The 24,782-nt window shown below is 57.2% G+C and overlaps 9 protein-coding genes across 9 annotated transcripts; 4 read left to right on the top strand and 5 right to left on the bottom strand.

The window, feature by feature from the left end:
- Window positions 1-1,340: 1,340 nt before the first annotated feature.
- UV8b_07021 (uncharacterized protein) lies at window positions 1,341-2,689 on the top strand (the record flags this gene model as incomplete). The annotated part of the gene is made up of 4 exons (XM_043144518.1): window positions 1,341-1,461; window positions 1,571-1,852; window positions 1,952-2,442; window positions 2,522-2,689. 4 exons carry the CDS (start codon window positions 1,341-1,343, stop codon window positions 2,687-2,689), a joined length of 1,062 nt encoding a protein of 353 aa, XP_043000453.1.
- Window positions 2,690-2,866: 177 nt separating this feature from the next.
- Window positions 2,867-3,208, top strand: UV8b_07020 (uncharacterized protein; the record flags this gene model as incomplete). Its single annotated transcript, XM_043144517.1, has 1 exon — window positions 2,867-3,208. One exon carries the CDS (start codon window positions 2,867-2,869, stop codon window positions 3,206-3,208), a length of 342 nt encoding a protein of 113 aa, XP_043000452.1.
- Window positions 3,209-3,243: 35 nt separating this feature from the next.
- UV8b_07019 (uncharacterized protein) lies at window positions 3,244-3,585 on the top strand (the record flags this gene model as incomplete). The annotated part of the gene is made up of 1 exon (XM_043144516.1): window positions 3,244-3,585. The coding sequence occupies one exon, from the start codon at window positions 3,244-3,246 to the stop codon at window positions 3,583-3,585; it is 342 nt and encodes a 113-aa protein (XP_043000451.1).
- A 1,025-nt stretch (window positions 3,586-4,610) lies between these two features.
- UV8b_07018 (uncharacterized protein) lies at window positions 4,611-6,335 on the bottom strand (the record flags this gene model as incomplete). Its single annotated transcript, XM_043144515.1, has 2 exons — window positions 4,611-5,547; window positions 5,671-6,335. The coding sequence occupies 2 exons, from the start codon at window positions 6,333-6,335 to the stop codon at window positions 4,611-4,613; spliced, it is 1,602 nt and encodes a 533-aa protein (XP_043000450.1).
- A 1,610-nt stretch (window positions 6,336-7,945) lies between these two features.
- On the bottom strand, window positions 7,946-8,997 carry UV8b_07017 (uncharacterized protein; the record flags this gene model as incomplete). Its single annotated transcript, XM_043144514.1, has 2 exons — window positions 7,946-8,094; window positions 8,202-8,997. The coding sequence occupies 2 exons, from the start codon at window positions 8,995-8,997 to the stop codon at window positions 7,946-7,948; spliced, it is 945 nt and encodes a 314-aa protein (XP_043000449.1).
- Window positions 8,998-11,582: 2,585 nt separating this feature from the next.
- UV8b_07016 (uncharacterized protein) lies at window positions 11,583-12,100 on the top strand (the record flags this gene model as incomplete). The annotated part of the gene is made up of 3 exons (XM_043144513.1): window positions 11,583-11,735; window positions 11,855-11,957; window positions 12,030-12,100. The coding sequence occupies 3 exons, from the start codon at window positions 11,583-11,585 to the stop codon at window positions 12,098-12,100; spliced, it is 327 nt and encodes a 108-aa protein (XP_043000448.1).
- A 797-nt stretch (window positions 12,101-12,897) lies between these two features.
- UV8b_07015 (uncharacterized protein) lies at window positions 12,898-14,551 on the bottom strand (the record flags this gene model as incomplete). The annotated part of the gene is made up of 5 exons (XM_043144512.1): window positions 12,898-13,208; window positions 13,337-13,618; window positions 13,699-13,810; window positions 13,912-14,150; window positions 14,251-14,551. 5 exons carry the CDS (start codon window positions 14,549-14,551, stop codon window positions 12,898-12,900), a joined length of 1,245 nt encoding a protein of 414 aa, XP_043000447.1.
- A 1,316-nt stretch (window positions 14,552-15,867) lies between these two features.
- UV8b_07014 (uncharacterized protein) lies at window positions 15,868-20,072 on the bottom strand (the record flags this gene model as incomplete). The annotated part of the gene is made up of 3 exons (XM_043144511.1): window positions 15,868-18,485; window positions 19,874-19,962; window positions 20,050-20,072. The coding sequence occupies 3 exons, from the start codon at window positions 20,070-20,072 to the stop codon at window positions 15,868-15,870; spliced, it is 2,730 nt and encodes a 909-aa protein (XP_043000446.1).
- A 298-nt stretch (window positions 20,073-20,370) lies between these two features.
- Window positions 20,371-22,136, bottom strand: UV8b_07013 (uncharacterized protein; the record flags this gene model as incomplete). The annotated part of the gene is made up of 4 exons (XM_043144510.1): window positions 20,371-21,020; window positions 21,112-21,261; window positions 21,443-21,566; window positions 21,702-22,136. The coding sequence occupies 4 exons, from the start codon at window positions 22,134-22,136 to the stop codon at window positions 20,371-20,373; spliced, it is 1,359 nt and encodes a 452-aa protein (XP_043000445.1).
- Between the last annotated feature and the right edge of the window lie 2,646 nt (window positions 22,137-24,782).

Below are 24,782 nucleotides of genomic sequence, written 5' to 3'. Positions count from 1 at the left end.
CGTTCCCGGTGGGTTTGAAAACTCTTCCCGCTCTGTTTACGTGCTCCCGCAATCGCAAGAATCGAACGATACAGCCGTCTCACGAGAGCCACAGGTGCCAGAGGGTTCCATCCACAGAGGGTCCTATCCATAGGGTTCCATAGGGGGGCGACGCCACGGGGACCCCGGACACATGGCTCTCTCTTCCTGAGACGCGGCAGCACCTGCTCCAAGCCCCGCCCGCCGTGTTTCTCGCCAAAGACCACGGACGAGCTGTTGCCGGACGGCAAGGCCGGCCGATGCCGGCTTGCTATCGGGCGCGGGGGATGCACGTCCCCAGCAGCTACCACGACTTGCCGGCAAGTGTTTTAGGCGTCCTCCGATACGGCGCAGCCACGCGGATCCTGCCACGGCTTCGTCATGCGTCTTTTGCTTCGGTTGCTTCTTCTTCAGGCTCTCCTCGTTACTTCCTTGTTCTAAGAATGACGTGCTCGAGGGGGTCGAGGCCCTCGCCTCGGTGCGGCGGGGAAGAAACGTGCAAAGATCGGGTCTGCAACGCATCCTGGCTCGACGCCCGTGTCCGTCCACGGCTTGCACCTTTATCGTAACGCGAGTCAGTCGCTGCGACTCCATTCCGCCCACCCCCGTCCCCGGAAGCGGCAAGTCCGCGCCCTCCAGGCCGGTGGCAGGCCGGTGGCAGCCCGGCGGCAGCGTCCCAGGGCGTCGTCGAGTCCGGCGCCCGTGGTCGTCGTGGTGCCTTGGCCCCTGCCAAACCATGGAGAGACCGCTCTTGCCTAGAAGCCAGGCTAGGGGCTCTCGTTTGAAGCGAGCAGCCACGGGCAGACGCATCAGGACACGGTCGCTCCAACGAGGGAACGCCTTCAAGGGGCGCCCCCCCCCCCCTTTCTCCCCCCAGGTCCCCGCCGCCACCGTGAGTGGCCTCATGGCGGCCCACCTCCAGCACGACTGCGGCCGAGAACAAGGACCAAACACGAATGAACGTTCTTTTTACCAAGCCAGCAGAACAAGGCGTCTGTAAACGTGCGACGATTCCGGCGGACTTGGCCGCCCAGCCGGCAGGCGGGGGAGGAATCGGGCCCAGTCGGTCCTTCTATCCCATCCGTAACCTGTCTTTCCCCGGGGAAAGCAGCTCCGTCGGGGCGACTCATAATACGTCCGCTCGCCTCGCGACATAAAGTCATGGCCGAGTCTGCTGCCCCCTTCCCCCAGGTTCTCCGGATTTCCCACATCCGCGACCTTCCCCACCCTCCCGCAGACGTGGTGGCCGTTGAGTGTTTTGACAACGAGTCAACTCAACAATCCGACGACGACACTCTATCCCAGTCTAGATACTCCCTACCATGTCGTGCAACCAACAGCCCGTTGTCGCGGAGCGGCGCGCAAAGAAGGATTTGGGGGGAAAGAACGACGAGGCCCGGGAGCGGAAGCGCATGCAGAACCGGGATGCGCAGCGAGTGTACCGTAGGGAGCGCCCTTTTTTTCATGTCCTCTCTGTCCTTTTCTGGAAGCTGGTTCTCTGGGCGTCTTTCTTTGCTGACCCAAGACCCTCCTCTCTTTGCAAGCCCGACAGGCCTGCGTTTGAAATCAAACATGGCCGAGCTCGAGCGTCTCAAGGCGCAGAACAGCGAAGACAGTCTCCGGCAGCAGGCCGGCCACCAGCAGCCGGGCTTCCACCACCCGGTCTGCTCGAGTTTCCAGGCCGACGCCAGCCTGCAGCGGTACGGCACCGCGACGCCGGACTCCCCCGACCCCACGTCGCTGGCCGCCCTTCACCTCGACATGGACCTGCACGCCCTGCCCGAGACGGAGCTATACAGCCTGCAGAGGCACGAGCACGCAGACATCTCGAGCTGTGAGTGGCCCTTGATTTTGGATCTTGTTTTTTTCGTCTTCTTCTTTTTTCAGCCTCCAGTCCCCGGGGCTGACCCTGTATCACGAAAATAAAAAACAGGGCAAAATGGGACGTTGCCCGCCGACCACTTGGCCGCCCAGATGCCCTTTGGCAACGGCGTCGGCGCGGCCACGCCCAGATCCCCCACGCACACGGAGGCCTTTGCGCAGCTGTTTGGCCGCGTCATGGCCGAGGTGGAGGCTGCCGGGTACGCGTCCCTCGACGCCTTCCTCGCGACCTACTACGCCAGGACGTTTGACGCCTCGTCCCCCTTTGCCATCCCGCAGCAGGTCAGCCGCGGGGTCGGGCTGCCCCGGCTCCTCGCCGACCTGGTGCCCCTGATGTGCGGGTCGGGCGCGTGTGAGGATTCCGGCATCTACCGCGACATGGCCGTCACCATGGCGCAGCAGGTCCTGCAGATGGAGGTGGCCAGGACGAGCGACTCGGTGCGCGCCCGGCTGGACCGGTTTATGGAGCTCCTCGAGCCGGAGTTCGGGGCCGTCGGGGCGTCCGCCTCCTTTGCCGAGCTGAGCAACCTCCTGCAGGCCGAGGTGAGTGTTTCTCTCCAGTCTGCAGACCGATGGCCCGCCGGCGTCGTCGTCGCTGTATTTTTTCTAACCCGCTGCCTAGCAACCAAACACGTGGGCGCTGCTGCACGCGCTCGCCGGGGCCCGGACGGGCGGCCTGGCCGACCCTTCCACCATGACCACGATGATGTTGATGCTGAACTGTGCGGGGTCCGTGGACAAGCAGGCCTCAAAGGACGTGTTTGTCTCGCTGATGCAGCTAGTCAAGTAGTGGGGTGAAAGAGAGCGACATGTTCTAGTCGCGAAGCCAAATGATTCAGTAGCAGGACCCTGTTAGATATTCGCATTCCATGCTGTTTCCGACCCGTGTTTGGTCACATTTCTTGCTCTTCCGCCTTCCAACTTGCATGTTAGTTCTTCATCAAGTCATCATCATCAATATATCAACATGTATCTCGCGACAGACCCAGCGGCCAACGATCCCGGCGACGTCTCTATTTCCCACTTGACCTGGCGTGCTGTGCTGTGCTGTGCTGTGCTGTGTTCATGTCGCGATTCCGTGCGATGCATGCCGCTCTGCCATGCTGCCATGCTCCGCCAGGGGCCAGGCTCAGGTCAACTTCAGATCGGTCGCGGCCTCGCCTCGTGGTACCCCCCCCCTCCCCGGTCGTGCTGCAAGCCACGGCGATCCACCCCCGGGTTTCGGCACGCACCAGACACGTTGTTTCTCCAAGACCGTGCTCGCAAGCTTGAGGACACCATGGCCAAACGCCACGACGCCATCGCGTAAGCCTTGGAACAGCCCCTAAGCAAGCCACTCCAAGAATGCCACCTGATCACCCCGCCCCCGCCTCGCCAGGCCTGTCGAAGACAAGCGCCGCCATTCTCTCGAGTCTGCAGGTTCTAAAATGGCGTCGTGCGTCGGGAACCCCGGGCCGATGCTCGTCAGCCAGCGACCTGGCTGCAAGAGGTGCAGGTCCCGTCCGTCGGCGTCAAACTCGCCCCGGACTTGCTCGTCGAGCGCAGGGCAGATTTGCATGTTTCCGCTGGCTCCAGGCCCGCCGCCCCGCGCAAGGGAAAGGTCTGCGCGACCCGGTGGCGTCCGTGATCCATGAGCGGCTGGGCGGGGGAAGGGGGTGGGCTGCCGAGATCGAGGTCGACGTGTGACTTAGGGGGGGGGTGCCGATTACCTAGTCTCTTCCGGCCGCAACTAAACCAGAAACCCGGGTACGGAAGCCCGATAGCAGCCTTGATCGGGGTCTGAAATCTGGCCACAGCCGTACAATGTCCGCCGTGATGACCCAGTCTCGCGGTGGCGCCTGGTTCGTAGTAGTGAGTGGGCTTCGACGACGGTGTCCACTGCGGCATTGTTCCGACCTTGGGCCAATCCAACGGCGAGGTTAGTACATACCGCACGCAAGGCTCGGTGAAAACATCGGCGGATTGACGGAGACGCCGTCCAAAACGACGCGGACAGATGGCAGCAGAGCCAGGAAACAAGCCTCGAGGCGCCGGCACCAGCCAGCCCTTCTGCGATGCCTCTTCGAAACCACTCCAACCGTACCGTCGCTAGCCGACAGGCGTAGAATCCACGTCCTCTCGGATGATGCTCTCTCGAGTCAGGCACCAGCTTGCGGGGCCATGGACTCTTGGATGCAGAAATAGTCTGGCTGGCTGCCTTGCCTTGCCTTGCCGTCGCCGACTCGTGCTCCCCATCTTCAACCCCGTACGCATCTGCTGGCGTCCAGGGCTTCGCCATCAGGTGCACGCAGACTCCGCCGGCTAGTGACTCGTGGACTATTTCCCCCTGATTCGACCTTGGCCCTGCAAGTAGATCCTGGGGCCTTGGCGCTTCCTTGGCAAACTTGCCTGCCGCGGGAAAGAGGCGGGCAGAACCAACGACGCAAACGTCCTGGGAGTCAGCAGGGTTGGAGCCGTCACCCCTGCGTAGAATGCCAGCAGAGTAAGCTAGTCATTCATTCATCTCATGTCAAGACGTTCCGTACACTCAGTACCAAGTCAAGCTGGCATCGCCCGTCCATGACGACGCAGCAAAAGCAGGCCCAATTATTTGCAGTCCAAAACTTTATAAACCTCAAGAGAAAAAAAATAAAATAAAATAAAATAAAATGAAATAACTCTCGTGTGCGTGCTCCCGGGCAGTTTGTTTCCAGACAGGGGCTTGGGCTTCCTCACTTGGCTCCTGATCCCTTTGCGTCGCCCTGTGGCAAAAACGCCGCCGAACTGCGCCGTCTCCCCTGGGCCGCCGACACCGAACGCCTCATCCTCCGAGCCGCCCTTTGGGAAATCTCCGTCTCGGCCCTCTCCATCTGCGCGTGCGTCATGACGTAGCCGTGGTGCACCAGCAGGTCGGGCAGTGCGCCGTCTCCGCCCTCGTCGGCGTACAGCGACTCGGCCACAAGAAACGTCGGCCAAACCACCCTCGCCACGTCGGCTTCCGACAGGACCGGCGCGCCGCACTCGGGGAGGCCGCCGGAAGCGGAAGCGGAAGCGGCGCCGTCGGCCTCGCCGTTGGCGGCGGCCGTCTCCACCGACAGGGCCGGAAGCGCCCTCCAGTCCTCGGGCATGTCAAACGTCAGGCTCGGCCAGATCCTCTCGTGCGTCTTTTGTATCAGGGCCCAGCTCTCGCATGCCTGGCGGCACACGTCTTGCAGCATGGAGGCGAACCTCTGCCGCTTGCTCTCCCGCACCCACATGCTGAGCGACCCGGACACCTCGAGCACGACGTTGCTGATGCTCTTTTCCTGGTTGGCCGCCTGCTCCTCGGGCAGCGTGTTGAGCGAGACGGCCCGGAAGAAGGCCTCTTGGTCCGGGCGCGATTCGGCCACGAGGCGCAGCACGTCGTCGAGCTCGCCGTCGAGCGTCAGCCACGACGGCCTGAATATGTGCGTGACGAGGGCCTGCCCGCATGCCATGAGGCCGGTCGCCACCCTCATTTGCTTCGCGGCGGGCGAGTTTGTCGCCGGCAGCGGCAGCGAGGGCGACGGCATGGCGTGGTTCCTGACGCTTGGTCGGCTGTTTTCGAGCTGCTCCGGATCCAAGTCATGGCCCAAGGCGAACCGGAACGATTGCAGCGCGCTCTGAAACAGCGATTCCAATGCTTCGGATCTAGAGACGAGTCAGGGGCCACGGCATTCTTGGCGAGTGAGAAGGAAGAGAGGGGGGGGAAAGAACAAGGTAAAGAGAAGAAGAAAAAAAGTGTGCGACTGTGGGCGTCGTTGCGTCACCGACATTTGCGGCCTCGTGTCTTCCAACGAGGGCAGCTCGGCAAGAAAGGATCGCATAGACTCGAGCGACTTCTTGGCGCCGACGAAATCCTCAAACGTCGTCTTGAGCTGGGCCGTGAGCGCCTCCAGGTTGGCCTCGGCCTGCTCGGCCAGCTCCTTGTCTCGCCCCAGCTGGTCCGCCTGTGCCTGGTTGGCATTCTCCAACCGCGCAATCTCCTCGACCTTGTTGTTGGCCTCCTCGGCAAGCTGCAGGATGCGCTGGTCCTGCTTCTCCATCTCCGCCTCGAGCTCCCTGACCCTCCTTCCCTCTGCGGCGAGCGCCTCGCTGGCCGTTCTGCTCTCCTGAATATGCCGCTCGCGCTGCCTCTCGTGCTCGGCTATCCGCGCATCGTAGCTTTTGCGGTCGGAATCCCATTTCATGTACCTGTCGAGGAACTCTTGGAGATAGGTGTCCTTTGCGTCTCGGAGCGATTCGATGTTTCTTCTGAGGCTCTCGTTTTCCTGGTCCAGCCGCTTGATTCTCTGGAACCCTTCCCCGGCTGCGAACTTGCCCAGGACGCCGAGGAAGTCCTCGATGGTCTTGTCATCGGTCTCGGCCTGGTTCTGCTGGGCCTGCTGAGGCTTGCTGACTGGCTTCTGGGCCGTTTTGGTCGCGACCGAGGCCGGCATTGGCAAGTCGAGAGGGGGCTCGTTGTCCGGCGCTGCCGTCTCTGCCTCGTCTCTGTCTCGTCTCTGTCTCGTCCTTCTCTCGTCTTTTTTCTGCAGCGTTGTGGCGATGGCGGGCGGGCGGCAGGAGGTCGAGTCCAAGTCGCCATGGAAAAGATACCCAAGGCGGACGGGACGCCGTGGGGCTTCGTCTGCAATAAATAACGGCACAGGCAGTCTCCAGGCGAGACGCAGGCCATCTGCCGCGCCGCGGCTTGGTGGTGACAGGGTCAACTGAGCTTGCTGCATGCAGGTGTGGGTGGCTGAAGCTGCTGGTTGGTGGCCTGGCTGCAGGTTGCCGCCTGTACGCCTGCGCGAAGCCCAAGCTGTGCCTGAGCGAGGTGCGCGAGGTGTGCGAGGTGCGGCCAGGTGCAGACGGATCAAGATGCTGGCCTGGGGCATCGGCTGGCGTTCTGCTGGCATCATCAATCTGCTGGATTCTGCCGCCATCGGCTGGCTTCTTCCGGCATGCTGCAGCAGGAACGACACCACATCACCCAGCCGGCATCCCGCCTCTTCGCCCGCTTCCCAGTGCTGTCCCGCCGTCCTGTTCAGGGGCGGCGGAAACCCCCATTCACGCAAATCTCACCTAGTTCATGAATTCATATCATTCTGCCCGGCAGACGGGGGGCAAAGCCGTGCCTCACCACTCCGCCGGATTCCTCTCCTGCATCCCAACTCAATGTCAACACGAGACGACTGAAGCCCACGGACCAGTGACTTTTATATGCCGAAAACGGCACCGGAATATGCGTCGCTGGGGGGTTTTACGGAGAGTTGCTTGGTTTTGAGGAAGAGCTTTGATTTCGCAGAGCCTCCGTCATCTCGCCGTTGCCGCGCGGCAGTCAACTTTGATTGCTATGGGCTGGTACGTACACCCTAGAGCCAAGTTTCTTCTCGACGCGATTCTTCGCTTATGCCATGGCTGTATCCCTGGGGGATAGCAGCCCGGAATAGAAACGCATGTATGCGGCGCCCGTTGAAAACATGCAGTCCAAAAACATTCAGTCGAATGGAGCACTGATCAGGCCAGACCCCGTCGCAAGACTTTGCTAGCGCACATGGGGAGTCATGGCCACCACGCAAACGCGTCTCATGATCCGTCCCATGTTCCGTCTCATGTTCCTGTCCCGACATTCCCGGGTCAATCTACTGATATGCCGGCTTTGGGTAAGTTTACCTGACTTTTCGAAACACCAAGAGCCCTCCGGACCGCGGGCCATCCCACCCTGTCTGTACTCCCTACAGTAGCAAACATTGCCGAGAAAACAACACTTTCCTTTTAACTTTCTGTCCCACCCCGTCTTTGTTTTTCTCTGTTTTTTTTTTCCCTTGTGAAGGGGGGGGGGGGGGGGGGAGGCGCGGGGGACGGTTGTTTTTCTCTGTGCCCTGGAGCCGGTTCCTCCCACCATCAAGCCAGCAATGCACCGTCAGCAATGCACCGTCAGTGTCTTGAAACTTGAATGCTCTTTTATACCGCCAAGACTTGGGAGTGTATCTCGTGGGCGCTTTCGTGTGGCGTCTTCCAAGTCGTCTTCCAAGCGCCGGCATGTCGAGAATACCCACAGGAGCCGTCAGAACAGTTTGTCGTCGAGCTCGTTGTCAAAATCATGATCGTCGACCAAAACCTCGCTGTTGGAATCTTCACCATCCTCGGGTGTCGGCGTGTTTTCGGATCCCATGGTGTACTGGCTGTTTGTGGATGAGTTCCATAGAGAGTTGTCTGCATGAAAAACGTTTAGCAACAGTACACCGTCATTCGCGCACGTTTCATCAGGGGGGAGGGCGGGGGGCGCGCTCGAGAAGCCATCCCGTCCCGTTCAGACTGACCTAGGCTTGGTAGAGACCGCATGCTTGCCGGCCGTTGCGGAGCTTCGCCACTCAGCCTGCGAACGTATTTGGAAGCCTCGTTGTTGATCCAGACGTCGATGTTGGGGTCGTGGCATCCAGCGTGGCTTATGAGGTGATTCTTCAGCTGCGACGACTCCTGAAGGAGGCTGAAATATCTGGCCTGAAGCTCGTTGTGCATCGCCTCCAAACCCGACTTCTTCTCCTCGAGTTTTTCGGTCCACGCCTTCTTTCGTTTGCGGCATTTGGAAGCCGCTACTCTGTTTCGTTCCAAGGACCGCTCCCGTCGGCTCGGTCTCGGAGTCGGTTCTTTCGTCTTGACCGTTTTGGCTGCCGCCTCACGCTTTGGTTGACGTCTTGTTTTGGGCGGGGACTTGTCCGGCTTCTCGGCCGACGAGTCCACGGACGCCTTCTGCTTGGTCGTCTTTCTACTCTTGTATTTTCTCTCGTTTACCTTTTTCGCGTGTTCTTTTGGTTGGCTGTCGGGCGACAGGAGGGTTGATGATATCGTGTCACTGTCCACCATGTCGGGCATGCTTGCGGTTGCGTTGAGCGCGGCATTGAAGTCCGGTAGAGAGTAGTCGTGCATTGCAAACATGTCGGCGCCCATTGCCACGTAATGATCGGGGGGTCCCTGAGGCGGATCGGGATACATTGTTTTTGAAACCTCGTGGTCGAAATCTATAAACGAGCCAGCGTTGGCGTTGAGAAGCAGCGGGTCGTTGGCATCTGAACTCGGACCTGCCATTTGGCCCACCAGAAGCTCGGTTGTCGACATTTTGTGCAATACAACGTTTTCACTCTTGGCTCAACTTGGAACTTGGGATACTCGTCTCCGATTATCTTGACCGCTGGGAACCATCAGCAAGTCCCCCCTTTGTCGGATGCGATATGCCGCCACTTGGCAACTGGTGAATGGCAATCATCAAATTCAAAGATTGACTGGCCAAACGCGAGAAACCAGAGTTGCCGGGCGAGGTGCTGGGCAACGAGCTGGAGCTGGGCAAAGTGCTGCGCAGGGCCAGGAGCAAACCATCCGGGTGACAGTTGGGAGAGGGAGCTGCAACCGGGCCTGGAGTATGTATGAAAAGAGTTTCGCAAGATAGGGGCCCCCTGGTCTGCAAACTCTGGAGGGTTTTTTTTTTTTTTTTTTTTTTTTTTTTTTTTTTTTTTTTTCCTTTTTCAGGTATTCAGCGGCTGGGACTATATTCCCTGCGATCGGGTTTCGACAAGACCAAGACCCGATGGTTTGGCTCATTTGGATGGCTCGCGTGTCCCGGGGTAGAGGGGGGGGAGCAGGTTCACTTTGGGCTTTTATACGAAGCCGGAAAAAGTGCCTTGGAGTCTGGTCCGTTGCGTTGTCGACTGGCGTTGCGGGTTGGTTGGAGGGGAACGGGAGGGAGGGGAGAAGACGGCCTGGCGTCTGGCGTCTGGCGTATGGGCATATGGGCATATGGGCGCATGGTTGTATGGCGCAAGGCGTAGGCGTATGGCGTAGGCGTAGGGGCGTCGTAGGGCGTCTGTCATTTTCTCGGAACGTAATGTTGAAAAATGTGACGACGATTGGCAACACTGTGCAACTTGGGGTTACGAGAGTGGGAAGCTGGGGGTGAGATGAACTCCGCATTCATCCAAGCAATCAAGCTTTTCTGACACTCAAACAGGACTGGCACAGCGCCATGCTTTCAGCCTCTCGGGGAAGGCTCCATGCCCGTTCTCTGCCGCCGTTGCTGTTGGCCAACTTGTTTTTTCAAGCAAACGAAACAGACGAAACAAACGAAACAGACGAAACAAACCTGTCCGACCAGAACGAAGCTCGACGGAAGCAACTTCCGGAACCCGACTCAAACGTGCCCCGAGTATTCGCCATCCGCCATCCAACAAGAGGCCACAACGGCTCCAGGTTGAGGCCGCTTAGCCCCTTGGGGCGTCTCAGCTCGCCGCCATCCATTGCAGGCTGACAGGAACCCCGTCTGTGTTTTCCATAGACTTTTTGGCGTGCAAGCTGGATGTCCGCCGGTGGATCCAACGCGAGCGTGCTTGGCGTGGGCTCGGGGCTGCTCTATGCGGCTGCATCCATCGTGGTCGTGCTCGCTCTGGCAGCGCCCCCCCCCGCCCACCCCAGACAGAACAGACACAGGCGCCGTATGCCGCTCCCTGGACCCAGACTTGGGAACCTCTCCCGTCAAAACTCGGCTACAGATATTCCCTAGATGACGGAACGGAACCGATCCTTGCCTTCTCTCCTTACCGCAGCGTACCACGAAGTAACCCAACATACCAAAAGATCAAGTCGTCAACCCCCCGGAGGTTTTGGTCCGAACTCTCCCCCCTCAACCGCGGGCAACCCTTCCCGCAGAAACATTCAGGGCCCTTTGGCACAAGAGCAGCGACAGTGCGCGGAAGCATGAGCAGATTCGACCCGAGCCAAACGAACGACGGATTCTTCCACAGAACCCGTCCGTCGCCCGCCCCCCACCCCCGAGCATAAGCCGCGAGGGGCGTCGAAAGGGCAACACACATGCTGTGACACCCCGTGCCGCGCCGGATCCAGCTTGATTGGCTGCCGGATGACCCTCCGGCCGCATTGCTGTCCCGAAACGAACAAGAAAGAATGGATCCGTCATTACGACGGGGGTTGGCGAGCATGGGGCAAACAGCACGTGCGCGAGCGCGTAGAGAGAGAGAGAGAGAGAGAGAGAGAGAGACCGACCAGACTCGTCGTTGAGGCACTGTCGTCCCACTACTCTCAAACCGAGAGATTGTCCACAGAGACTCCTCTGTACTTTGCGCTTCATCCGTCTCCCCCCCTCCACCGTGACGTCACGTATTGGGGGTGCGCCCATGTGCGAGCTGTGTGTTTCCTAGGCTGTCCGGCCGGGCCAACAGGAAAGACGGGCATGGCGTGACCTCGCCACATCGCATCGAGGTATCGCATTATTCCAAAACGGCCCGTTTTCGTCGAGACGCATCTGCAAATCAAACAGCACCGCCCTTCTTCGGCGCCGGACCCGTTGCGCGGCGCAGGCGTCCTTTGTCTCACTTGAGACCCCCTCCCAGCATCAGATCATAGTCACGTGTGTGTCGTGCCGATCACGTGGCGTCGCGGTTCGCCGAACGCGTCTGTACGCCTGGGGCGTCGTCGCCTGTCGTTCGCGTCGACGTCGACGTCGAATCAACCAAAAAAATAAAAAAGGCGTGCACTCTGGTTATCCCCTACGCTCGGCAACCCGAGGACAAAAAAAAAGATCGGAATTGCCATACCGTACTTTTCTGCGACCCGCAATCGTCTCATAGGAGCCCGGGCCATCCATCCATCCCTCCCGTCCCTGATTGCCGCACCTCGTCGCACGTTTTGCAGCCATGGCGGAGCAGCTGTCCTCGCCACGCGTCACCTCGGCGTACCTCGACAGCTTCCAGGGCCGGGTCGTCACCATTGTCGGCAAGGTCACGCAGCTTCGCGGCGACGAGGCGACGATTGATTCCGACGGCGTCGTCACCGTGGCTCTCAACCGGGTCGGTAGACTCCTCCAAACCCCGTTCTTCCGCGGTCCCCGGGCCTCGAGAGGGCTCCTTTACCCCGCCGCGCTGGCAAACCAGGGTCACGCTCGTCATATGTACTAACCCGCCCGCAGGACGCCCATCTGACCAACGGCAATGCCGTCCAGATTATCGGCAAAGTGACGCCCAATCTCACCGTCAAAGTCCTCAGCTCCCGCGACCTGGGGCCAAGCGTCGGCAAGTCGCAGCCTATTCGTCCAACAGCGCATGCTGCGCAGCCGGCTAACTCGCCCCCCCCAACCGTGGCAGATTACTCCCTTTGCAACGCGGTTGTGGAGGCCACGCACAGGTACAAGGAAATCTTCATCTCGGAAAGCTAGGGCGGCCGCTTCCGATCGGCCCCCGCGGCGCGATGCGATCCTGTGGGCTGTGGCACGAGTGCGTGTATGACGGGGTGACGGCACTGGCTGCTCGGCTCGTGGGTTGCCTTCCCGGGTGAAAATCCAGCTCATGCGACCGAGGCTCCTCTACGGTTTCTCAGCTGAAGACTGTGCTAGTGCGCGGGGGGCAAGCCCTGGTGGCGTATTCGGCTCAGGCGGGCGGATCCTGCTCTGATATTTCCAATGCAATACGGCGCCAGGCAGCCATTTTTCCTTTGAATCCCGACGCCGCTCGCGGACGTGACGCGCCCGCCTTGAGATTGCTCTGAAACCTTGGGTGTGTGTGCTCTGCTGCTCAACGTGCCCATCCTCCCGTCACAGTCACCAAGGAGCAAATCCGATGGCAAAGTTTCCCTGGTACAAACAAAGGCTGTTGTTAATCTCGGCTGCCCCTGCCTGAACCCCAAGAGACCGTGATGGTGCCGCCGTGTCTCGCGTACGCTGTGTTTGAGGCCGAACAATAAAGAAAACTCGGTATAATTGAGAAACACTGCAAACAAGTTCTACTTGAAAAAGGGCCGCCGTAAGCCAACCTCAACTGGCGACCGAAAAGAAGCTGTCAATGCATCCTATTTCTAGCTGATTATCGCTGTATTAATCGATCCACCAGGACGGCCTGGCTTCACCTCCTTTCCCCCTTCCCCCCCTTTTGACGAACCTCCCAATGCAAACGCTACGATCCAGCAACACCCTCCCCCCACTCCGGCGCACACACACACACGCACGCAATCCTCGTTCTAACGCGCGTTCTCGAAAAGGTACATGGCTGCCGCAAAGGCCTCGTTCCCGGACGGGATGATTTCCTCCGGCGGCAAGACGAATCCGTACAGACCGTTGTCGCGCAGCTCGACGCTAAAGACGTAGTCTGCCTTGAGGACATCCTTGGCCCAGTCGGCAGAGGTGCCCGAGCTCCTGTAGAGCTTTTCGCAGATTGTGCCAACGTCGAAGAAGGTTCCGTTGATGGCGCGGATGGCCTTGGACGCGCCGCGTGCGAGGGACACGAGCGTGTCGTGGTTTTCGGCCCGCTCCCTGCAAGTATATGCGTACGCTGGCAGTGGGGGGGGGGGGGTGTCGGCGTCAGCGTTTCAGCATCACGGCCGGCGTTCTTTCGTCCCCGGGGGGGGGGGGGGCGGGGGGGAACCCAGTCAGCAGTCAGGGACGGGGTTCTTCACTTACGGAGCATGAAGAGCTGCGAGTACGAGTGCCAGTCAATGTACATCTTGACGCCCTGCTTGCTCTTGAGGTCCTTTAGGAAGGCCGTGAGGGCCTTTATTTCCGTCGTGTCGCCGGGCCGCGTGCCGCGGAACGTCTCGTCGCAGGGGTTTGTGGAAGATGATGCCACCCCCCTCCACTTGTACGGCCAGTTTCGGTTCAGGTCCGTCCCGACGCAGGGGGATCCCACGGTGGGGCCGCGGGTCTTGCGCCACAGCCGGGCGCTCGTCTGGCTGTACCGGAAGCCTAGATGTTTTCTCAGCGTCTCTTCCACGAGGGCGGCCGACGTCACCGGGGGAAGGGGGGGGGAGTGGGGGGTGACTAACCGTCGACGTTGACAATGGGAAACAGGTACAGGTCGTGCCTGTTCAAGAAGGACTTGAGGGCCTTGTTGGTGCTGTACTTGGTGATGAACTCGTGGGCCATGTACTCGAGTGTCTGCGGTGGTGGTTGAGCATGCGTCGTCAGTCCTGGCCGCGTACGTGCGAGAATGACTACAAAACGCGCGGGTCCTGCTCTCGACGAGGTTTTGCACTGACCATGGAAACGATCCACTCGCGAGCGTGGAGCGTCCCGTGAAAGACAACGGCAGGTCGTCTGCCGCCCCCGCTCGCGCCGAACATGTGCAACCCGTAGATGGGGCTGCCGGCGTGGCTTTTGCCAGAGGTGACGACCCTGGTTCGGTTCGGGTATCTCCACGCCATGTCCCTCATCCACTGGACGTGGTCCTGATACGGGTGGTACGACTCGAACCAGGTGGAGAGATTGGACGAACCCTCTGTCAAAGGGTGCCTGGAGTCAGCCAAGCTCGGCCAAGCCATGATGCGAGACCGATACGCATGGCACATGCGCACATATGCATGGAAATCGAAACCTACCAGCATAGGTCTGGAAAGCGGCCTCCTTGGCAATCGAGGCCCCCAGGTTCTCGTGCATGGTTTCCAGCTTCTGGCCCTTCATCGCCGCTGCAAACGCAGCCAGCTTGTCCCGGGGAACCTCGACATCGGCAAAGGCGCCCTCCTTGGAGGCTGGCTGCCACACCTCGAGGCCCAGCTCGTTGATGACCGTGTTGGCCTGGGTGCCGTCGTCGAGCACAGGAACCCGGAACACCTTGTGACCGTCGTATGACATGGCAGCGGCCGCTGCCGCCACAGCCGACAAGACGGCTGCCGCCTTCATGGTCGAGCCGCGATTTTTCTTTCTTTCTTTCTTTCTTTCTTTCTTTCTTTTTTATCAAAAACAGTGCCGTTGCAATGGTTCCCAGACTCTCGGAGAGGCAGTCCCCAAAGGAAGCAATAAAAGTGCTCGGCCGGCACTTTCACGTGCTTGGATGCTTTCGGAAAATCGGTATTTCAAACGGGCAGTGTCGTAGGGCTCGTCCCCGTCATGGGCGGGAAAAAAAAAAAAAAAGAGGAGGCAGAGCAATGCGTGGGATTGATCTTTCGTCGTCTCTTAGCCAGGGCGGCGCATTCGTCTTTGTATCCCGTTGGGGCGGGCAAAAAAAAAAAAAAAAATTTGCCGGCCCATGTTTGCCACGCCGCGCAGTGATGGCGACATGTGCGACCTTGAGTTTGCCGGCACAGCTTTTCGTGGCTACGCGGCCGGGTTACGGAGTTCTGTCCAGGGGACCTCCAATTGCCGGACTCGGCTCGATAGCGACCCGTGGGCTGTGACGCATGGCAAAAGCCTATCCAGACTTGCGTCCGGCTACCTAGCTACCAAAGTAGGCGGCTGCCTAGGTAGGTGTGTCGAAACAGTCGGGGCGTTGGCGGTGTTGACAAACAGGCTGGGCTGGCTGCTTATGGCTACCAGCACGCGCCGCCGCGCCTGGTTGTCGTTGGAGGTCGGGTAAAAAGGACGGTGTACTTGTTGAGATGTCGAAAAAGACTCGCCTCGCCGTCACAGGGAATCAATGCGCTGTCGTTGCGGGAGCTGACAGACCGGTCGGTCTTTGTAGAGGCTGGTGGTGATGACCCAGCTTCAACTGAAGCTTTTCCCAAGTGGGGTTGAGAGTTAGAGTTGCGCCCAGCCTGATTTGACCAAGAAGTTTTACTGCGGGTCTCGCAGCGCCAACATCTCCAGCGTTCTCTTGCACATGGCGAATGGAATTTTCTCACAATTTCACTTTGTAGGCCGCACCGGGAAATTAAGGCTGTAGAAGAATTTGACAAGGCAAGAGAAAAAAAAAAAAAAAAGACCAAAACGTAGTACCGACTACGGAGGACGAGACCTCGGTGTTTTCCTTTTCGTTTTATTCCGCTGTTCAACTGCCGTTTCCACGGACCAGCATTGTTCGTATCCCAAACACCAACTTCCGAGAAACAAGCGAAGCGGTCCTCGTCGATTCGACTCGTCGATTCGACTCCTCGATTCAATTGGCCCATCGCCTATGAATGATTAGGCATAAATCGCAAATCCCTGCGTCGATGCTAATCATGTACATCGTCCTCACATCGATCCTTCGTCCCCACGTCTTTCGCCGCCGCGTTGGACCCCTATTCTACTCCATCCTCCTCCATCTGCAAGAGCTCTTCGGCCGCAGCCCAGATCTGATCAGACCTTCTCCTCATACGCACTTCCATACCCCCGCGAGACCCCAGCTTACCGCCTTCCTCCCCCGCAGGGCTGTCAGAAGCCGGTCGCGAACGGTCCACCGCTCCATCCTGACTCTTGACCACATCGTGCGGGCGTTTCCGGGTTTGCGCGGTGCCATCTGAACAGTCGTCGGGATTTCCAGGCTCCTTCTTGGCACTTTGTCCCTGCAGCAATCTCAACCTGTCGACAGCCTTGATCGTGGCGTCAGCAACGCGTGCTCTGCCGTCACCATCCTTGCCGTCTCCATCGCCCTTTTCGTATTTCTTTGCATCCGCGAGTTCGTCCCGAATCTTTTTCAACTTCTCTGTAAACTTTTCAAATACCTTGACCCTCCTCTCCGCAGCTTCGGCCCTCTCCTTCCACATGGCCGCGTCCCTTTTGGCCTGGCGTAGTTGCTCACTCACGGTGCCAACATCTGAGTCTTGCTGCGCTGCCAGCTGGCGGCGCAGCTGGGCAGCCTCCTCCGTCTTGCTATTCAGTTGGCGTTGAAGCTTGCGGATTTGTGAATAGAGAACGGTTGCGCTTCCGCTACGGGCGACTTGCGGCAGGGGTATCGCGTCCAAGATGGAATCGGCCTCCGATTCCATCATCGGCGACGGTGACGATGGTGGCCGGGTTAAGCTCAAGTGGTGCGCGATCGGTGGTTGTTCGGGATATGGCCCCATCCTCCCTAAACTCGGCATCATTCTGATCCGTCGGCTATCTGCTTCATCAAGGTCGGCCTTTGCCGTTGCCTTGTCGCCTGGCGTGCTGGGCTGGCAAATTCCATCCGTCTCGCTGTCCAATGATGCGCTGTGATTGATGCTGTCTGCCACGCTCTGCTTTTCCATCACATCCCCCATCACCTCGTCAAACCTGTCGTTGCCATTCCTTGTCGTGCCCGTGGTTGAGACTGGGCGTTGAGTGGTATCAAGCAAAAAGGCCGTTCGCCGAGTCAAAGCCGAGTCCGACTTGGAATTTCTGTCCCCATCTCTCACGCTATTCGCCATTGTCGCCTGCTCGTCTCCTGTCATGGCAGACGAGCCAAGACCGGATGGCTGGACGTCAAACATGGCCGCCATTGCTCTTACTGATCCATTCTTGCCCAAGTCTTTTGACTTGGTAGAGTTTGTTGGCGACTCCAAGGTAATTCTAGTTTGACTGCTGAAATTCTCGTAGGATTTCGATAGCCTCGGTCCATGAAGTAGGAAAGGCTTCTTCTGTCTGCACCCATGTTTTTGTTGACCGGAAAACACGTCGTCTGCGCTAGAATCAAGTATGCGAGACGGCTCTCTTTTCATTGCGTAGAATCGTTCTGGCGTCGTATCTATCGAGCGGCTTCGAGCCTTTTTAGGCGATAGGTTACATTGAACTGCCTGATCCTGAGTTGCGCAGGCGGCACTGGTCACGGTAGGACTTTTCTGAACAACTCTGATGCCTCCCGGGTTGGTTGACGTTCCGTTCGCAGACCAAGATGGTGGATGCCATCTTTGTTTAGGAGTCTGCGGAAATGCCGAATTTTGAGGACCTTCGGAGCCATTTTGCGATTCGACTTGTCCTCGGTCCTGGTTGCACGAGTTGAGCAGGTCGGTCGTTGCCGACGCAAAGGGAAGTATATTCCCCTCGACGTTGTCGTTTTGCAGGGATGCCTTTTTGGTTTCGTCCTGTGAAGTCTGACATCTCGATGATTCTCTGGGCGGAACGTTTTCCACGTATACAGGCGGAGATGTCGCAGATTTTAGGCTTTCGGGAGCGTGGCTATGCCCAGAAGTGTTGATGACCTTTCCTCGCGCACTTTGCTCATTCGACAGCTTCCTGCTCTCGGGGCGGCTTTTGCAGTCCACATGACCGATAACTTCTTTCTTCCTGGTGTCGCTCCCCTCAGTCTTTTGTAATCTCTCAATCGCACTCTCCCGTTTGTTACTACTATCGCTAGACTCATCATCACCCATGCTTTCCTCCTTGGTCGGGCTCAGAGTGGCCATGCTCAATTTGGGCAACACCTTCCTCGATGCTGTTTTCCTCAATGTTGTTGACTTTCTTGTTTGAGCGCCCTGTCTCCCGGTCGAGGGCTCCTGAGGCCTTGAAGCATGTCTTAACCCAGGAACAGCGTCCATAATTTCCTCGGGCCTTTCCCCAAGCCCTTCCGAATCCTGGAGATCATCGTTTTTTGCAGGAAAATCCAGAAGGGAAGAGTCTTTTCGGTAATGGGTGCCAAGCGACCTCATTTGACGAACGACGTCACGCCAATTGGCAATGAGCATTTGCGTGATATTGTTTGCCACCAAAATCTTGTCTACCGTGGGTGGCCCGCTCGCTTTCGTATCTGCTTGTTGTGACTTGCGTCGATCCCTGCGGAACTTTGGTGGGCTGAGCGGAAATAGCAACATCCCAGAGCTGGGGGTGACGACTTTCATGGTGTATCGATCCAGAGAGTCACCGACCAATAATGGTCCAAAGACTATGCCAAGCGAATGATAACCCATCAAGTCAGCTGTCGGAAGAGGTCTACCGTTGTCGTCTTCGCGCGGCGCAACCTCTGAAGCTCTCCCAATCAGGCTCAAAAGTCCAAACACAGCGCAGATGAGTTCTCGTCTATATTGTGACCTGACAGTGCCAATTGCGAGGGCGATGAGACGTGCCCGAACTTTGGTTTGTTTGGTACGAGGGTACTCGGGCTCCCCATCAAGCTGTGAATGAATTGCTATAAATGCGTCCAAAAGAACTAGTGATCCTAGGATACCCCCAGGTAAGACTGAAAGTAACCTTTTAAAAGTGGATGCAACATCGTGAACAGAATACTGAATGTGTATGGGTAAAGTGGCACATCGGACTGTGCCCGCAACGCTGGCATCACCACTATCCATGTAACAATAATAGTCGAACAGGGCGCTCGTGATTTTCGACGACCCAGGAACGCGGAATAAACCCCGAGTCGTGACATTTTGAGCCAGGTATTGCGCAGTTGCCCTGATGCAGGTAGGTAGGATCAGGGTACATGGCGAGTAATCCTGGGGAAGATAGAGCATGCTTTTGCCACCAAGCCGCACCATGTCCTGGATGCCGATTATCCTGGGTGCCTCTCTTCTGCAGTGAATAATGTGTGCAAATTCGGAAACACTCCGCCTATGTCGGATTGTCGGCGGTAGCGTTGACGATGAAGCATTCTGTGGGTTAGGATTCGGATTTGGCCGAAGGAATCTCGGGATCCAATGTCGTTTTTCTCGGGAGCGTGCAATACTGCCCTAGCTTTGCTGTTCAGACCAGTGGTAAAATTGGAGACCCCTTGATCACTTACACGCTGATGAGCATCAGAATCCTCCTTCAACAATTGTCTCACGCCATGCTACCCACTGGTCAGGTCAAAGAAGACCGAAAAAACAGCTGTGGAGAGCCAGCCAAAAGAAGGTGGGAAACGAGAAACGAGTCCGTCAGGAAGACAGCTTCTTGGCAACTCAGATTCTCACCTTTCTCGCTAGCCTGTTGTATTCTTGGACAAAGACGTCTCTATCCTCCACCTCGTCAGCATTGTTGAGTAGGCCCAATCCACCGCTGCTCGCCGTCCATGTGCCGCTGGTGCGGGCTCTGCTTCCATGAGCCAGGCTATGTAGGCTGGAACTCGGCGGAAGTTGGAGCGAAAGCGAGCTTGCCGAGACCGGTAGTCGACGCGGGATATACACAGACGAGGCTCGTAGATTTTGCGATGAATGAGACGCTCCCAGCGGATGCGTCATGGTGGACATTTTCTCGTGCGATGTCCAAGTGCCTGCTGGATCCCGCCTGAGGGAATGAAGGATGTTTTTGCCGTCGTGTTATTGGCGAGGCTTTGACAGCTGGCGCGACTTGGTCTGACAACCGGCAAGCCGTCATAGCACCTTCCTTCACACAGTGACTCAACTCAAACACGAGGGCTTCGAAGCGATATACCTGCGGCATTGTTTTCTCGGGCCTGGAGCAAAAAAGGCTTGTCGGTTCTGAATCTGTCGCTACACACAACCGGCAAATCTCTTACTGGCCTGGTAATGTTGAGCAAAGTTAGGCTAATTTCGACTGCCGGATGTCCCAGGTCCACGCCTATCAATATACACCTACTGGAGACGTACCTACCTAGGTTTTCAGGCATCATAGCAAAACGTAGAGAGCCGGAGTACCACCATACGTGTCTTCTATCGAAAATAAAAAAAAAATGAAAATGAAAATGAAAAGAAATAAAAAAAAAAAAAGACGAAAGGAAAAGAGCAGTTCATCAAAAGGGATATATATGGTTTGTTACCATGGAGATTTCCGACCTCTTTGCGCCCGACAAATAATGCATCAAGTTATTGCGGCCGAATTTTTCCCTTGAAATAAACCAAGCCTGCTGACATAGATCCAGGCCCATTGTCTCATCATACACATGTCATCATTCCATCGTGGCTGTCCAGTTAAGTGCTCTCTTCCCCGTGAAGCAAAACATACTTTAAGATGTCCGAAAGCGATATGACACCTTTCAGTTTGTTGTCATCGTCGATGACAATCAGTCTGTGAACCCTACTTTTTCGGATGGTGTCAAAGAGCGAGTCCAGTCGATCCCCTTCGCTGCATGTATAGATGCCAGGGCTGTCGTCGGGTCGTTTGCAAAGAGCCTCGCCAATTGTCCCGTCTAGTTCTTCGTATGCGCCTCCGCGAATGCACGGAATAACATCCACTGCTTCAAAGGCATTGAGTACCCGATTTTCAGAGTCCACAATGGGAACGCAGCTGATGTTTTGGTCAACCATCATGTGGATAGCATCCAAAACCGTATCATCCATGTGCATAGTTGCCAGGTTGGCGTAGGTGCCCAGTCCAATCTCGCGAACCGTCTTTTTCAGCATGACAGTGTTGTGCTCGTTGTTGACGGCGATGAATTTTAGGATTCGATATTGCGTGATGACGGAGATGACCGTCTCCCTGCCTGTTTCATCATCCACGTCGACTAGCGGAATACGTCGTGCACGGGTCTTAAGCATGCGCCGACATGCCTCGTAAAGTGGTTGAGAGGGATGAACAGATACCGTCTCGATAGGGATGGCGCCAATGGCCTTTTCAATGTCTTTTGCACAGCATTAGCATCCGTGGCACGCACGTGGAGTTGCCGAGAAGTTGACCAAGCCTCCCCAAGCCTCTTTGAAGGACTTTCTCACCTCGCAGGCTACTCAACCGAAATTGGTCGAGCTTGCTGATCTCGTCTGGAAACTGGCAGTAATACTGGATAACATTTATATAATCGGTGGCTGTCAATATCCCGGCAAAGCGACCGCGCTGCGAATCCCACAAAGGTGCCGAGACGATTGCTGAGGGTGGGATGGATTAGCATGAAAGCTCGGCTAGTGTGCTATCCAAGGTCGGGGGTCCGTCCCCATTGAGCCGAAAGCAAAAAAAGACAAAAAAAAGAAAAAAAAGAAAAAAAGAAAAGAAAAAGGAAAAAAGAGCCAGGCCCGTCAGGTACCTCGGGAGGTGAAAAGTTGGACTCACAGTTTTGTATCAGAATATTCAGCGTCTTTTTGATGAGAAGCTCTGTGTCCAAGACAATCAGACGGAAAGACAGAGGGAGGACATCGTAACTGGTCCGGACTTTGAGGAAATCGCGAATCGCTTTCTGAAGGGCATGGGTGAGTTGGTTTTGAGCGACGGGACAGTCGGGGGGGGGGAGAAGGGGGCATGAATGGAGCGAGCAAGATCAACGTCGGGGAACGGGGGGGATGGGCAGGGAAAGAGACGACGGGAAACGAACCAGTCCTTGTCTTTGTTCCTTGTCGAGCGGGCTCGGCGGGCTCGGATTTGGGGTCGGCTCGGGAGGTGGTGCCATGGCGCTGCCGTGTGATGTCTTAAAACGGAGATAGGACGAGGGAGCGACGAATTGAGGGAACCAGAGGGCAGACTGTTGTTGAGCAGAAGCTGAGCCAGGAGCCCGAATTGGAGCCGCTGCCAGGACGGTTGGACGTTGCGCAGATGGTGGTGGTGGTGGTGGTTCGTCGAAGGAAGGCCCAGGCCCAGACCCAAGACCCGGTGCCGGCCCTGGAGACATGGCGCCGATGACCTGCTCACGAGACGGTTTCTGAGCCTCGACATTGGCCTGCGTGGGGTCTGCGGCAGGATGGATGCTAGCCGGTGCGGCGGCGGCATCTGGCTCGTCCATTCGGCTTCGGGACATGTGTGCGCTGTCCATCCAGCGACTGAATTTTTTCTCCTTGGTCTTTTCTTTTCTTCTTTTTTCTTCTTCTTCTTTTTTTGTGTGTAGCCGCCAGTCTCAGCCTTGCTTGCAAGTTTGCTGTGATTGCTTGTTTGTTTGCGGTCGTTATGCCATCGTGTTGTGTTGTTGGCTCGAGAGTGGGGTGGGGGGGGGAGAAGTAGAGGGGAAAGGGGGGGGGGGGGGGGCGGACGCGGAGAAGGGAGAGAATGGGAGGAGACAACGCTGCTACATCTTGTGATGGGAGAGACCTTTGCTCGGCCTTTTTGGTGGGGAACCCGACCAGCATGAGCGAGCGAGCGAGCCATGAGGCGACGACAGATCGATGCAAGGCAAGGCGTTGGTTGATGCGGACAGAATGCCAAGCCAACGAGCGCAGATGGCGAGCCGGGTTGCGCCAAGACATGTGCGTTTTCGGGTTGGGGGGTTTTTGGGGGGGGAGGGGGGTAAAGAATGAGGCAGAAAATAAAATGAAGAATAAACGTCGCAGCAGCAGCGCTTGATGCCTGGATGCGAGCACCAAAGTCTGTCTGGCGCAGCTACAATCCTATGTACCAAGAGGTCAACGGTACGGAGTACTTGGCAGCTTTCACTGCACGGCATCAGAAACAAATTGGCTGGTGCCATGCAGCTTGCACAGTATGAATCCACCGCGTGACGACCAAAAAAAAGAATGAAAAAAATAAAATAAAATAAAATAAAAAAGGCGCTGCAGAGTCACGGGGAGATTGACCCATATGAAGCTATTCTGACTCTGGTCTCTGGTCAGGCCAGGCCCTTGCGACACGACCAACAACAGCATCCATCACCAAGCGGTTTCAGCCGTGTCTCATCTCCGATTCATCTGGCGATCATGGGCCTCGCTCGCTCTGTCCCGGAGAGACCGCAAGTGGTCACTGCGCTGCCCGTGTATGAAGTCTGGGTTGGTTGCGTTCTGCTGGAACCGTTTCTGGCACGTCTTGCGTCTCAAACCAACGACAGCCGGGTTTGCCGAGTTTAAAAGAGAAAAGAAAGAAGAAGAAAATGAGGCTGTTGACGGGGTGGCTGCACTGTGAGAGTCGCCGTGGAGACGGAAAATACCAGACAGTACGGTCAGTACGGAGTACGGACGTGCCCGTCTCCCAGTGGAGTCTGGTGCTCTTTAGCGTTGATCAGATCTCAGCGTTGATCCTCCAAGTAGGTACTCGGTACCTTGGCCACCTTGGCCACCTCAGGCAAGACATCGACACCGTAAAAAAAGACTGGACCCAGCACACGGCATCACTTGAGATGAGCGCGCTTGAGAGCTCCAGCCCAGACGAATGTCTCACAACTCTGACGGCGATTAGAAGTGGATCTGCCTGCCTAGAAGTCTCTTGGTTGCACAACCAAAAAAAAGTAAATAAATAAATAAAAATAATCAAATTCTTGTGCGACATCATTTTTGACCAAGTGAGGTGATTTTCCGAGGATGAGGAGGTGGTCTCTGTATCTGTATTTCCGCCTTTTGGTGCACAAAGTTGCCTGCCTCCCTTCGCACTCAGCGACCTACCTACCTTATTCAGGACCGTAAGGGAGGTCATGTCAACCGGCTCTTCGTGTCATGAGGGTATGGGAACGTGACCCGAATATACGTCAATGATGGCAGCCTGGTAACCCTGGGAGCCTCTCTCTTGAGCCACCACAGTCTCGGCTTGCCAGCGGCCCATCAGAGGAAGACAACGACGCCACCCCCCCAGCCGTCAAGAACAGAAGACAGCACAGGCCTTTTCTGACGGAGGGTTGCAGGCAGGCAGCTTGCTTGAGCTGTCTGGTTGCATCCATGATTTTCTTCAGCCGCTTCTACAGCCGCTTGCACGGATGCCGAGTCGGAAACTGGCACGCATGCTGGACGTCGACTGCCGAGTCGCCAGCGACTTTTTTCCATTGTCCGGATTTTCGGCGTGGCCACCTCGGAGGTACTCGGTGGTGCTGATTGATGTCCTTGAGTTGAGACCTGGGACCTGGGACCTGGGACCTGGACCTGGACCTGGACCTGGATCCCGAGGTGCAAGATTTCTTTGACCCTGCATTGATGTCTGCAGGTGCTCTGCTCTGCCCTGGGGCCCCACCTAAGCATCGTGGTCTCTTACTTTTTATTAGTGTCTGGTCGTGTCTGGTCGTGTCTGGTCTGGTCGAGGTGGGATCGATGCAAACAGTTGGATGCCGCGCCTCCTATTGGTCGCGCTTGTTGCCTGGCATGTGCCTTTCGAGTTGACGCAGCAGGTTTGACCCTTGCCTTGCGAGTCAACCTAGCTACAAGGTAGATACCTCCTGCCTGGCCTCTCCCTCAGAGAGGGTACCCAAAGTACCTACCCTACCTTACCTACCTCCTAGTGGTGGCTGCAGCCTGCTGGTATCCAAGTACCGCGGCAATAAAAAGTCAGTCTGGTGCATCGTGGCGCCACTGCCGGTAGAGCCAGGCAGCTTTTCAGACTTAACCAGACAGCACCAGAAGACAAGGTACTCCGTACTTGCGCTTCCTCGTGCCCGTGCAGGTAAGGTAGGCAGGTACATGTGCCTACCCAAGGCACCCAAGGCACCCAAGGGCCACCCAGGGCATTGACCCAAGGCACGCCAGACCCAAGACCCCGTCTTGGTTGCCAT

This window comes from Ustilaginoidea virens, chromosome 5 (genome assembly GCF_000687475.1).
Source record: "Ustilaginoidea virens chromosome 5, complete sequence".
In the NCBI taxonomy this organism is placed as follows: domain Eukaryota; kingdom Fungi; phylum Ascomycota; class Sordariomycetes; order Hypocreales; family Clavicipitaceae; genus Ustilaginoidea; species Ustilaginoidea virens.
The sequence above is the reverse complement of the archived record's forward strand: the minus strand, read 5'-3'. Positions and strand labels throughout refer to the sequence as shown.